Source organism: Pochonia chlamydosporia, chromosome 1, assembly GCF_001653235.2.
Source record: "Pochonia chlamydosporia 170 chromosome 1, whole genome shotgun sequence".
NCBI lineage: Eukaryota > Fungi > Ascomycota > Sordariomycetes > Hypocreales > Clavicipitaceae > Pochonia > Pochonia chlamydosporia.
In genome coordinates this window covers 3,121,078-3,134,196 of record NC_035790.1, presented here as the reverse complement: position 1 = coordinate 3,134,196, position 13,119 = coordinate 3,121,078, and the positions used below count along the sequence as shown (strand labels likewise).

The window sequence follows — 13,119 nt, the reverse complement described above, 5'->3', positions numbered from 1 at the left end:
CAAGACACTTTCAACCCATTTGTGCCGCACCATCGGTTGTATCGTGGTCAGTATATAGAATTTTTAATATCGTACACCCCGTCGCGCATACGTCTTTGCTCGGATATGTGGTGGGGGGGGGGCAAGAGCCTGCTGGATGTGTCGTCGCAAGGTCCTAGTCCTGATTTGATGGTTGAGCGTGGGCTATCTGCTAAAGTTTATTACAGCAAGCTATTGCATGGTGTTAGCATGGATGATATTTGAACATGCGACAACAGGCGACGATGGCAATACATACTCTACTATTTGAACCATATGCCAGCTTTTGTCCACTAACATCCCAGCATAGGCAGTGTTCGTCCTCTTCGTCAGACTCCGAGCCTCCCTTTGGGCTGAGCCAGCCTGGGTGTGGCGGTCTGTTCCAGCTTGCTCTGGGCATCGTGTGGTTATCCACCTTCCATATTAACACTTGCCGTGAGGTGGCACCAGCAATAAAGGCTCCGTCCGGTGTGAAGGCAAGTCGTACAATCGGTGAGTCCATGGTCAGAAAACACTTTGCTTTGCTTTCGGGTTTTCTGGCGTTCCATATTAATATGGCGCAGTCGTCGCCGCCAGTAGCAATCAGTCGCTCGTCGTCGGGAGCGGCTTGGTTTGGTGGTAGCGGTTGCCAAGCCATGGTAGTGATGGCTCCTTGGTGGGCCGAAATAGATCGTCTTTGTCCCGACTCGTCCCAGAGCTATTATTGTTTGCATGGTCAGCATTGTTCAACTATACCGTCTCCCGACGTGGAAAATACACTTACATCCAGAGTGCCTTTGTCGCTTGATGTAGCAGCGAGTTTTGACCGCCAATCGAAGAGAACTTGTGTAAAACTATCATCCCCTTTGGTTTCAAATTTCCGTACTTGTACAATGGAAGACTCTGTGCAATGAAGACATAATAGTAGTTCGCCGCCGCTTAATAAAAACTCGGCGTCATTGGTCCAGGCGGCATCAAGCGGCGTAGCTCCTATGTCATGCCCAGGTAAAAGATATGTAAAGGCATTTCCGGTGGCAGAGGAATAAACCGTGATGAGCGCGCCGCCCTTTTCCGGTGAAATGGCAAGGAGAGCAGTGTTGCTGGGGTTCCAGCTGAGTTTGATGACAGGCGGTTCTGATACTTCCATCGTCTGCATGTGGACACCGTCGGCCGACCACACACTCACCGCGGCCGACGACCCTGAATCAGTGGCAACGGCAATGGCCGTGCCATCCGACGTCCACGATAAGGCCGTGACTGTGGTTGTTCGCGGTGTATCAGGGTCGATCAAAGTGTTGGCGAGGGGAGCCACGTGATCTCGTCCATCTTTGCCTGGTGGCTCAGCAGCCGGGGAACGAGAAATGGTCCAAACGCGGGCTAGTGCATCGGTTCCAGCAGCCGCCAACATTGATGGGTCGCGGGGGTTCCACTCGCACTGCAGCAACACAGGCGCATTCTCAGCGCCTACTGGGGAGGGAGATGGCGTAGCTGTGGCTTCCGACGCCTTGCGCGACGAGCGTTCGTCGTCCATGAGTCGGATGAAGGTTGTGTCTGGCGATAACTCCTCCACCTTGTCGACCTGCGTACCTTGCTCGGGGCCATCGGTGCGTGTGATGGGCGGTGGTAATTGTTCGCCTTCCAGCGGTGACGGATAGGCGTGATTGTTGCTGGTGTCGTGCTGGTTGTCGTGAGAATGTGCGTGAGAGTGAGGGTTGTGGGCGTGGTGTTGATGGCTGGGATCGACGTCCATGGGTGTGGTGGCGGAGGTTGTGGTGGTGTTGGTAGTTGTGGACGTGGTGGTGGCCGCCGTGGCCACGGGTGCGGATGCGGATGCATCAGTATAGCCATTGCTGAGGCGCGGTTTCTTTGCCGGCGAGCCATTCGGTAGCTGATGTTGGATGCGCTTCCGTGATGATTCCAGGTCGCCGCCGACTGCAGCGCCTTCCCCTTCTTCCACTTTGGCCGGTTGCTGCGAGTTCAGTGGTCCAAAGACACCGACCTGCAGCGACTGTGCCTCTGCGCTGGCCGTGGTTTGAGGAAGCTGTCGCAAGAGTGTCTAGTCAGTAAAAAAAAAAAATGTTCTTGAGCGAGTCGGTTGATGTGATTTGTTTGCCTCGATGCTTGCTTGATTGTGTACGTGCTTCACTTGTGCGAGGTGGCCAAACGTAGACAAGGCTCAACCATGAGAGAGATAAGGCGCCTGCCTGCCTGCCTGCACATCCACACCAAACCAAATCAAAGACAATCGTTGAAGCCAAGCCCATGCGTTTGGGTGAGATGAGTCGGTATTCCCGGCAAGGACCGACCGCTCAAAAGACTCAAAGCTCGGAAGAGTAGGAAAGGATGCATACCTGATTGATTGCATATTCACGTTCAAGTGCATAGTACAGCAATCCTCTGTTGACGACAGAAACAAGTGCATGGCCCTTGACATGAGGCGCGAAGGGGAAATCTCGGTGTGGCTCCTTTACGTGCCACTCCTTTTGGAACTTGGCGGCAGTTTCGCGATAATCTGCAACGGGGGAAGAAAAAAAAAAGATCAGTTAGACGAGTCTTGCTGTGAGAATGAATTTGGACTGCGGTGCGCGTCGTCATGGGTGACAATTAAAAAATAAAACAGGATGCGATCGAAAAGAAAAGCTGGTACCACGTACTTCCTTCTAACAGATACCTGCACAACGGTTAGCAGAGAAAAAAAAAGGACCTGCAAACGACTGGGGAAGAAGCCGGGGGACGGAGGCTCTCAACGTCAGTGCTGGCACGCATCAGATGGACTCAACAAGGAGAGCTGCGGGAGGATAAAAAAAAAGGGCAAAATAATCTGCAGCTTGTCCCTGAGGCGATTCACATCCAGCAGCTGAGTCAAGAGCACCGAGGCGAAGCGAGGCGCGGTGTGCTTGGGGCATGTCGAAAACGAACCTCCAAATCAGAAAGTTGACCCTATCCGAGTCGAGAAATTCCTTGACCACCATGGTTGCCAGGCGCGCCGCGCAACTGGCGGCAAAGTCGACGGGTGACCGGGTGGTGCTCCCAAACGTAAAAACACAGTCGTGGGTTGCAAATTCCGTGGCAGTCGATGAGGGTGAAGTCGTCGAGCAGTCGCCGGGGCGAGGGCGACACACGGGGAGTCGATGACGGGGGGGAGATGAAGCAAAAAGTGAGAATCAAGGTGAGGGAGTGAGTGAGTGAAGATTCAAGAGCGAGATGAAATCCACATCTCAGTTCTGCTCGGCTCTGGGCTGGCGAGACAGACATGGACAGACTGGACTGGGCTGGGCTGGATTGACTGGACTGGAGTGGCCTGCCTGGCCCGGGGCCTGGCAACCTTGAACTTGAGAACTGGGGCGACATCGAGGGACGGTCTGGTCTCAAGCGTTGGTACCGGCAGACAGGAGGGAGGTGAACAGGTACATTAAAGGGTACTTGCTTGACCAGACCTCCACAGTCCCCCCTTCGAAATAGAGTGACTAGAAGTCGGGAATGGTTGTGCTCATTGCAAGTGCAAGTGCAGGTGCAAGCAGGCGAAGTGGGTAACCCTTCGGACCTTGAATTGGGGCCAAGACTGGCGTCAAACGCCAAAACTGGTCGCAGGTACGTACCTCGGTACCTACATCGAATCTGGTCTGGTTGGTCTGACCTTGCCCAGTCTTCTTCCAGTCTGGTTCTTGTTCCAAACTTCATCAACGTTCCCCAAGCAAATCGAAAAGTGGCACAGGTCCTCAAGTACCAGACTCCGGACCCAAGTTCAAGCCATGTCTGCTCTGCTCTGGCCATTCCATCAGATCAGCCTCCTCGATCATCTGCATCCACGAAACCGTACAATAGATACTCGTCAACCCAGTCCACAAACTGGTGACTTGCCTTGGAAGCATCAAATGCCGTTTCGGCTGCGCCTCTGTCTTTCTCCATCTCCGCCTCCTGCGTGTCTCTACTTTGGTTGACAGGTTCCAGTCCTAGGTGCCTTGGGAACCACAGGATCTCTTGATGGACGCATGGGGACCAGACGGCTCGCCAGCCAGCCCAGCCGGCAAGGCAAAGCAAGGTAAGGCAAGGCAAGGCAAGGCAACCCAGCCATGACCAAGATGGACACACTGTCACGCACTTGACCAACAAAAGATTGAACCAATGTCCGATTGTCACTCCCGCTGGGGTGCGCAAGGGTGTATGTACATTATGTACGGGCATGTGGACGGGCAAGCAGGGACAGGCATTTGATGGACGTGGCCCTGGATATGGAAGTGAACGTTGGCACAAGACGTTGTTGGCATGGGTGTGTGGGGGCGTGTTCTCAAAAGTCTCAAAGGGCACACAATTGTGGGTTTTTTGCATGTCGATTCTGCTTGTTGTCAAGTCAAGTCTGGTTGGAGTCTTGTCTGGCAGTCTGGTCAATAAGCCTGGTCTGGCCGGTACGAAACGACATGGAGACGTGAAAAAGGGTCACTCACTAGCTCCATCGCCAAAAGTATCGTCGACTTCGCCGTCCCTCTGTCGTGCTCGCCTGCAGCGCCGCTGGAACCAAGCCGGCCCAGCTTCCCCTTTCCCCGACAACCTATGGTTTATCACCTAATTGCATCGTCACCCGTCAGCAACACGCTTCTCAGCCGCTGGTCATTGACGATGGACAAATCTGGATATTGGAACAAGAGTCCACCGCCCTGGTCGAACCTGCATGAGCATTACCCTCAGCACGGCGCGTCTCTTCAACCATCACCATCACGGTCCCATCTGCCCTGCTGGTGCATCACGCAATGCACAAGACTGTCCATATTTGGGATTATATGCGCCTTCGATCCTTCCTTCTTTTTCTTCCTCTTCGCAGTGACGAGGCCCAGAGTCAACTGTGCAGTTCGATCCTCTGTCCCTTTTCCCCGGAAATGACCCGTTGAAGATGACCTGGTGCCGGCTCTGCCCTCTCTGCCCTTCCTCTGGGCTCGAACGGGGATTCCGTGTGACATGGGGGGACACAGGTGGGTGGGTCATTCTGGCTCCATTTCGACGGTGGGCTTCCAAATGACGATGGTATGCCACAAGCCTTGACCTCAATGACTTGAGACCATGCGAAACAGCGACGTCGCCACTGCGGGAGCGAAACGTGTGGCTTCTGTTTCTTGAACCTGTTCGACCATCCGCACCAGTATTTCCTGTCTCGCTGCTCAGGGATGGGATGTACAGTATTGGCGGCCTGTTCCTGGGTCGCGCCATCTGCAACAGCATCACACGCGCCAGAGGACCTGAACTGGTAGATGACAGGCAGAGATGGAGTGCCCTGTTCCAAACGGATCAAATCAAGCCTTTCAAGCACCACTTGGGCGGGTGCGCCGTCGTCAGCCATTCACTCGTGGCTTCGCCTTGCAACAAAAGCAGAGACAAAGTGTACATAGGGCCGGGGCTGATGGTTATTTACTGGCCCTTGATTGACTTCAATGTGGGATCCGTGGAAACACAACGGGAGACTAAATGGCCTGAGACCCTGGAACGGGGGTGAGTGGCGCCAGATGCAGCAATCAGCAGCCAGATGCTTGGCCCAGCCCAACATTCTCCGTGCATTCTCTGTGCAATAATAGGAGGGCTAGCCAAGTGGCATACAGGAGTAATAACAGACGCTGGTGAGAGACCGATATACCTGTTACCATCTCTGGACAGGGTGTCAGAACCTAGCTCGGACGCGATCGACGCCAGCCTTTATGCGCTGAGGTTGACAAGAGCCATCGTGGCGCAGCTTTGCCAAGGTGCAGTCTCGTCGTTCCTGTGCTATTCAATTCGCAAACAATCCACCGCCTTTACAACTAACTCACACCATCTCGTCAGAACCATCTTCGGATTGAGTCAAGTCTCTGCCGTTCGTGGTGGTACAGTGGGGGGTCAGAAGTATTTGAACAAGGAAAGGTATCGCATATCGCGTTGTGTGTTGAGGCATATTGAGCTGCGTTTGTGTATACTTGGATATGTTCAAATACCTTTGACCACAGATTGTAAGTCGGTGTCAGATGAGTGTGGAATTAGCGAGACCTGGGATGGACAAGTCTAGCGGGTAACTGCGCGCCGGACCACGGGAGACATGGAGTCAGATTGCCACCGGCATTCGTCCCATCATTGAAACGCAAATCGCATGTACCTGCTTACCTCGGGATACTGCTGTTGAGGGAGCCCAAGCCCAAATATGGCACCACGCTGATGCTTGGCCCTCCAAGATGAGCCAGATCTTCACCCTCACAGCCGAAATTGCCCGCAGACACTTGCCTATCTCACTCGAACCATCGACTCGCTGCAAGTCTATTTGAAACATGCCTATGATGGCGACTGAAGCTCTCTGGTGAGATCGGGGCAGTGGCCGCACCGCACCCTCACGCCCACTCGGCACTCACTCTCTCGTGACTTCTGGGATGTGGTGCTCTGTAGGCCACCCCATGTGCCTCTGGAATCTGAGACTATGCAGATCTGCTGCCACATGAATACATACATGAATGGGGTGCTGATGCCAAGGGACCAGAGGGACTGGAAGCTGCTTGGGCCAATGATGGGACAGGAAACAAGAACGGACCGCTTTACACCAGGCCTGTACAATACAACCAAGTATGGACGATGAAGGTCACTGACAGGCTACAGCCCGACGCAGTCACCAGCCCTTTGGTACGATTCGACGGTCAGCAAGATCTAGTCGTCACCGTGGGAGTTGGTAAGAAATACCTCGATATTTACTCCGTACAGATCGTCTGCAAAATAGATCCGCCACTGCGCTGGGTTTCCTTCTCGGAGGGTTCGCAACATTAATTGGCCGCCCATTCAATTCAGATCTCACTGGCTCAATTGCTGGGCCATCTGACAAACGTTGGGACGTGACTTGCGTCGCGCCGACAGGGGTTGCAGACAGTGACAGACTTGGACAACGACATTGGCACACCGTGAGAGGGTATTGTAATAAATCTTTGTTTACGAAATGGCACCAACCTTGGCCCGCAGCTGGAGCTGAGCGGCGTCACCTGTCAATCAGACACGATGGACCATTCAATCTAAGCGGCATCGTGGCAGGGGTTCGCATTGACTGAAGAGACCTCTAATAATACGGAGGACCAGCTCCACCTCGTCAACCCCTTATCCTCAAAGAAAACGCTGTCAACGAATTCAAAAGACCAGCCCGCAACTGATCACTTCCCGCGGTGATACAAGATTCATCAAGGACAAGGCTATTGAAGGTATCTCTATTCAAACTTCACCTCCAAGGGTCGTGGCGGAGGACTCTCCACCCCCACTCCACGCATTTCTATTTTAAGGCACAAGGTATGTCCTGCTCACCTTGTCGGACGAGTGACAACCCGGTATTACACCAGGGCTGCAGTACACATAATATGGTCGGCTCTCTCGAAAGAAGATAATGCTTCAGTGGAAGCATTTGACTCAGCGTGAACGATATTTGCCTCTCCGATTCTCCAATACACATCAAGACGATCACAACCAAACCGTCATACCGGCCAGGAACATGGCTGCACAGTTGCAGTTCACGGATTTGCATGCATCGCATCTGGCTCCCCAGTTCCGCCATTTTGTCCTCCTGATACCACGGCTCTGGAACGTAGGCCATCAGAAGCTGCTGACACCGTCCGGAAAACCGATGTTGATGATGGCAAGTCCTGCAAGTAGAGGCTCCCGTTTGCCGCATCTACATGATCAAGTTCCCTATTTTCATATGCCTCAGGTGAATCCCGCTTGGCGAGCCACCTTTTCCGAGCCCATGGAAGAAAGTTGTAGTATCCTCCACAGGCGAAGACTCCGAGCCACAAAACTAGCTCTGTACCATAAATAACCATTCCCAAAACGTCCAGCTTGGGCTGGAAAAAGACCGATATCAAAGAGAATAAATCCCCAGCGGCGTCGATCCCCACAAAGAGAAATGATATACCTCGGACAGTTCGATGAACCCAGATATCCCAGTAGTGGCTCAGTACACCGGCAGCCAGCAAACACGCGGAAAGCACAGCCATCAGAGTCATTGGCCAATGTACACTTCGCGACTTGAGAATTCGAAGTCCAATAATGAGAGAGGCTTGGCAGCCTCCCATTATGACTATAATTGGCGCCAAGGTAAGCAATGATCGCGAAATCGTCCAACCCTGGTCATGTTTAGCGTCATTCTCGGTATTGCGGGAGCTTGAGACACACCCTCTGGTAGTAGTAGCATTGGATCCAGGTTACCAAGCTAAGAAAAGTGAGAATTTGGGGCTGTATACGAAGCGCAATGTTGAACTCTTCCACGATATTGTATACACCGAGGGGAACTCCCGCCCAAGCCCACAACATCATCATCGATGACTGGAGCCCCGTGGCATTGTGGCGGCGGTAATTAACCACAATTTGGGGAATAAGCTGCAACACATGTCAGGTTCATGGGGTGTGATCGCGTAGCATATTCAAAACGCACCTGAATAGACCAGCATACCTGTACGTGATGTTAGTATCAGCTTGATAAGACCGCTGGCAGGAACCTACTGCACCAAGAGTACCGAGAACGTTGGCGGCTACAGGCACATCCATCTCTTATCACTCAGTCGTAGAAGTATTCTCCCACATGCAATCCATTGTCACGTTGCAGATTTATTCAAGTTGGCGGCAGCATGTTGGCAAGTTGAAGTTTGGTCAGTTCAAGAGCAACATGATGATGTTTCTGTGGGTATCTCGGAATCCGAACCATTCCGCGATTCAGCCACAACCGAGCCAATACAGAGTCTATGCTATTGAAACCCCAATTGCACATAGAAAGAACACTGGTCATCGCAATACAAACACAATCTCATGGGCAACATATTTCACAGTCATGGATTACTTTCCACCCTGTTTCCACTGAGCCACAGTCACGTTTCAGCCTGAGGCAATAACCTCAACCACCAGCCACATTACCCTTCCAGGCACGTGTCACCACCAAGCTGCCAAGCCATGCGACATAGCTTCAACACCACATAGGAGAAGGCAAGGAAATCAAGGTGATACCAACTCAGGCAGACCACAACCATCAATATCCCCGTCACAGCACGGTACGCACAAAAAGCGAAAAACACCCACGCGGCGACTACAACTCCCGAAGCGCATCCCCGTCTCATGACGATATAAATCCTTTTACAACCCAACCTCATCAGGGACCACACTCCCAACCGCCGGCCATGCCTCCGAGGATAAACATCCCGCCCGTGACGCGCGCCCTCCTCATAGCGCTACTATTCCAGTCGTTCCTGAGCGCGGCTATCCGATACCGCCAATGGACAGAGGACTCGCACGTCGTTATCCCGTACCTGACGCTCGTGCCGCAGCTCTCGCTCGTGTACCCCTGGACGTTTCTGACCACGGCGCTCGTGGAAGGTAATATCTTCACGTTGGCGATTTCCGGATTGACGCTGTACCATGGAGGGCGGTATCTGGAACGGGCGTGGTCGTCGGCCGATTTGGCCAAGTTTTTGGCCCTGGTGACGCTTGTTCCTAACGTGTTGACGTTTTTGGTCATGGTGTTGTTCTTTACGCTTACTCGGAATACAAACTGGACGTGCGTAACTATTTCCCAAATGTCACACGCAGACTGTGATCTATCAAGCTAACATTTTTGACATCTAGTCTCACCACTATTTCTGGCGGCGTCTCCATCCAGGTCGCCTTCCTCGTCGCATTCAGCCAGCTCATCCCCGCCCACACGGTCACCCTCTTCCGCGGCATCATCTCGCTCAAGGTGCCCCGATTCCCGCTCCTGTACATCGGCATCGTGACAGTCCTGTCCCTGACGCCGCTTCTCTCGCGAGCGGCCCTGTGGCAAGCTACCTTTGGCTTGCTCACCAGCTGGACATACCTCCGGTTCTACAAGAAGGTGTTTCCCGACCTAGACTCCTCGCAGCCTGCGTCTCTGCGCGGCGACGCCAGCGAAACGTTTGCCTTTGCCGAATTCTTCCCCGCCCCCGTCAAGCCCCTTGTCGCTGCTGTGTCAGACCAGATTTTCGAGGTCCTCGTCGCTATGCGCCTCTGCACGCCATTCTCTCAGGCAGACGTATCTGCAAGGGGAGACCGCGCCCTGCAAAGAGGTACGCCGGGTACGGCACGCGCTGAGGCAGAGCGCAGGAGAGCCATTGCCCTTAAAGCTCTTGACCAGAGACTCAGTGCTGCTGCGACGCGGGCACCTGGACCTGCTCCTGCGCCGTCTGGCCCGCCTGTTCAAACGCAGCCTCAGCCTAATACACATACGGCCATGGCATCGCAACCGGGTGCTGTGTTGGGGGAGACGAAGTTTGAACCGGATCATGATGATGGACCTGGTAAGAACTAGGCGGTGGGAATCTGAGGCCGGTTTGAAATGGCTGTTTGTTGTAGGATAGGTAGGGGTTGTGAGAGTGGACGTTTATCCTGTTTGGTGGGAATACCCCCCTCTTCGGAGGACGGAGTTGGAATGCTTGTGATGTTTTTTTTTTTTTTTTTGACTCCTTTGTCAGTGATTACAGAGGATTATTATATTTCTACCTCATGACTCGAATGCATAGCAATAAAGCGATAATAATTATAGTTTGCCATGTCCTGGATGTTTTGCCCTTATTAATTTCCGGATATTTACATATATTATGAGTATGATAATCACCTGCCATTTTATTCGTCTGGTAAATTGTCTGCGTTGTCATTGGATTGCATCTCAGACACGTCGACTTACACTGTTGGTCATTTGACGGAATGCAGCACGCACATGCGCTTCGCATGAACCTACAGAACAAAGAAGATCACACTGTTCATGTCCAACTCGGCATGCTGCCTTGCCACTGGACAAATCAGGACAGAAGCACACCGCTTGTCTGTGTGTCACTATTTTCAGCAACCGCCTTTAGGGTAGGTCTTGATGATGTAGCCCAACTGCAGCCTCCACATGTGACATAATCAGGAACAGAGGTGAACCGTTTGTTCGGAATTGGAATTGTGTCATCTCAATGCATCAACATTAGATTACGACTCAGCTTAGATGGGTATCTGCGGAAACGAGGCGGTGTTGCGTGCAGTGCAGGGCGGCTGGTGACCAGACTGCTGTGATAGAGTTATCCGTTAGTTATTCTGTACAAACAGCCGTGGCTTGGCGCTGCACGGGAAAGCCTGATCGTTTGCCGAGACTGCTGGCTGGCCGCCCTGGCTGGGCTCCGTAGTGGAAGAGGCCTGGCTGCCAGTAGGGAGTGTTCCACTTCTTCATACACCGGGCCCTTTGCTAAGCCACGGGTTGGTTGAAAGACGAGATAGAGGTGAGACTTGGTTGGTATGTGAGGTTGCACCGGAGCCATCAATCAAAGTCCAGATTGGCGTAGTATGACTGCCCGAAGCCAACGGGGTATCGTGCAGCCAGACAGGTTGCTTCCCAGTGTGCATGTCCCACGAAACAAGCCAGGTCAGTTACCGGAGAGGAGCATTTAGACATGTGTGAAATCCATGAAACAGCCCAAAGTGTGGAGCAAGCACGGAGTACTGGAAAGCGGAGAGCCGAAATAGGCGGCGTTTTTGACGAAAGAAACAGCTGTGGAAGTGTGCTGTTGTCACCATAGCCCGAGGGTGATGAATCACCGGCATTTTGCCATTGACCTGGCCTGGTGGCATGGGAAAGGGTTCACACATGCAAATGCAGACACATGATCACCAAGGTACAGCATCCGTTGTGTAATGCCATTATCAGAACGAGCACATGAATGTATCTTGGCTCGCTCGCCCACGGTGGTAGAGTAACCCAACCAGAGAAGGGCGGTGCTGCCATCCTCCCACGAAAGACGACGAAGCTGGCCAAAATCTATTGTGATGTCGAGTATTTTGCGAAAGCGGGATGATGGGATATCGCATGTGTGTCACCCTTTGATACGGAGGCGTAGAAACTAATGCATGGTTTTCTTTCGGTATGGATGACATGACCTGGCTGTGACCCCCATCACCATCGCCATCACCATCACCATCAGCCGGGAGCTGGAATCAAATTCTGCATCACCAAGCCAGTGAGATTGGCAGGGCACGGAGGAATAATAGTTGCGTTTGAGGGTAGCACCGGAGACCAGGGGGGTTTCGCCAGGCCAGGGACGGACAGTGGAGGCACCCACGATGACCAAATCACCACCGTCTCCATGAATCCATGATAAACCCGATCCGTTGAGCCTGGACAAAGTTGTGATTGTGGAACCGGGCACGTCAGCCAACGCTAGGCGCTAGGCAGAGGTGCTGCAAAAAGGAGTCTGGTGCAAGGACAGAAAGAAAAAGGGCTTGGCCAGCTCGACTCAGGAGAGGCACCGAATGGGTGGAGCATCCCTGTCCTGTTTGACCGCGGGAGGTTGGAAGGCAAAGGCAAAGGCAAAAGGCAAACCTTGGCCGGGGCTGCAAAAAGTATCAAGTATCATGGGCAGCGGGTGGGGCGGAGTCTTTGTGGAGATGGAGAAGACGATTCTGGAGATGACGGCCGTGGTCCAAGTGTGGTCTGGTGTGAATGGGATGATAGCGATATGCGATATGGGCTGGCAACGGAGACGGCGTTGTGTTGAGCACGGAACGTAGTGAATAACAATGGCGATGGTGACGAACGAATTGTCTGTTGCCGACGATGACAGAACAGACAAAGTTGTGATGTGATGGAAGCCGGGAAGCTAAGCGGAGCCGGAGGGCGTGACAGGGTCCATGACCACGTCCATGACCACCGTCCATGTCCACGTCCATTTTGGTTCAAGTTCCATGTCGAGGTCGAGTTCAAGGAGGGAGTGGGCCGAGCCTCCTTGGGGTTCGGGTTTGGGTTTCCTGGCCCTGTTGGTGTTGCCTTGCCTTGGTGCCTTCAATGTTCGGATTGAACCTGAATGCCTGACTGGAGGCTGGTTGGTTAGGAGGGGTGTGAGGTGAGGGGAGGTGAGTGATGGGGGAACCGGGGGGACGTGGGACGTGGGACGTGGGATGTGGGCCGTGGGACGTGGAACATGACAATTGAAGGTGATGTGAAGTCAAGGCAATCTGGTGCTCTGTGCAGCGGCAGGCATGTCAGCATTCGGCATGTTCAAGGTTCAATTTGGCCATGAATGGGCTGCGGCGTTTTGAGCACACAGACCAGTTGACCAGTTGACCAGTTGACTTGCCAGTTGACCAAACTTGAGCATGCAC

At 53.1% G+C, this 13,119-nt stretch overlaps 5 protein-coding genes across 5 annotated transcripts; 1 reads left to right on the top strand and 4 right to left on the bottom strand.

The window, feature by feature from the left end:
- Window positions 1-154: 154 nt before the first annotated feature.
- Window positions 155-2,969, bottom strand: VFPPC_12898 (WD repeat protein; the record flags this gene model as incomplete). Its single annotated transcript, XM_018290675.1, has 6 exons — window positions 155-187; window positions 278-715; window positions 782-2,038; window positions 2,349-2,509; window positions 2,652-2,668; window positions 2,917-2,969. The coding sequence occupies 6 exons, from the start codon at window positions 2,967-2,969 to the stop codon at window positions 155-157; spliced, it is 1,959 nt and encodes a 652-aa protein (XP_018149050.1).
- A 1,741-nt stretch (window positions 2,970-4,710) lies between these two features.
- On the bottom strand, window positions 4,711-4,977 carry VFPPC_00797 (hypothetical protein; the record flags this gene model as incomplete). Its single annotated transcript, XM_018280746.1, has 1 exon — window positions 4,711-4,977. One exon carries the CDS (start codon window positions 4,975-4,977, stop codon window positions 4,711-4,713), a length of 267 nt encoding a protein of 88 aa, XP_018149049.1.
- Window positions 4,978-7,493: 2,516 nt separating this feature from the next.
- Window positions 7,494-8,526, bottom strand: VFPPC_00794 (PQ loop repeat protein; the record flags this gene model as incomplete). The annotated part of the gene is made up of 4 exons (XM_018280744.1): window positions 7,494-8,105; window positions 8,155-8,358; window positions 8,414-8,431; window positions 8,482-8,526. The coding sequence occupies 4 exons, from the start codon at window positions 8,524-8,526 to the stop codon at window positions 7,494-7,496; spliced, it is 879 nt and encodes a 292-aa protein (XP_018149047.1).
- A 623-nt stretch (window positions 8,527-9,149) lies between these two features.
- VFPPC_00793 (hypothetical protein) lies at window positions 9,150-10,294 on the top strand (the record flags this gene model as incomplete). The annotated part of the gene is made up of 2 exons (XM_018280743.1): window positions 9,150-9,526; window positions 9,595-10,294. The coding sequence occupies 2 exons, from the start codon at window positions 9,150-9,152 to the stop codon at window positions 10,292-10,294; spliced, it is 1,077 nt and encodes a 358-aa protein (XP_018149046.1).
- A 1,644-nt stretch (window positions 10,295-11,938) lies between these two features.
- VFPPC_17369 (hypothetical protein) lies at window positions 11,939-12,106 on the bottom strand (the record flags this gene model as incomplete). The annotated part of the gene is made up of 1 exon (XM_022429082.1): window positions 11,939-12,106. One exon carries the CDS (start codon window positions 12,104-12,106, stop codon window positions 11,939-11,941), a length of 168 nt encoding a protein of 55 aa, XP_022285901.1.
- Window positions 12,107-13,119: the final 1,013 nt, after the last annotated feature.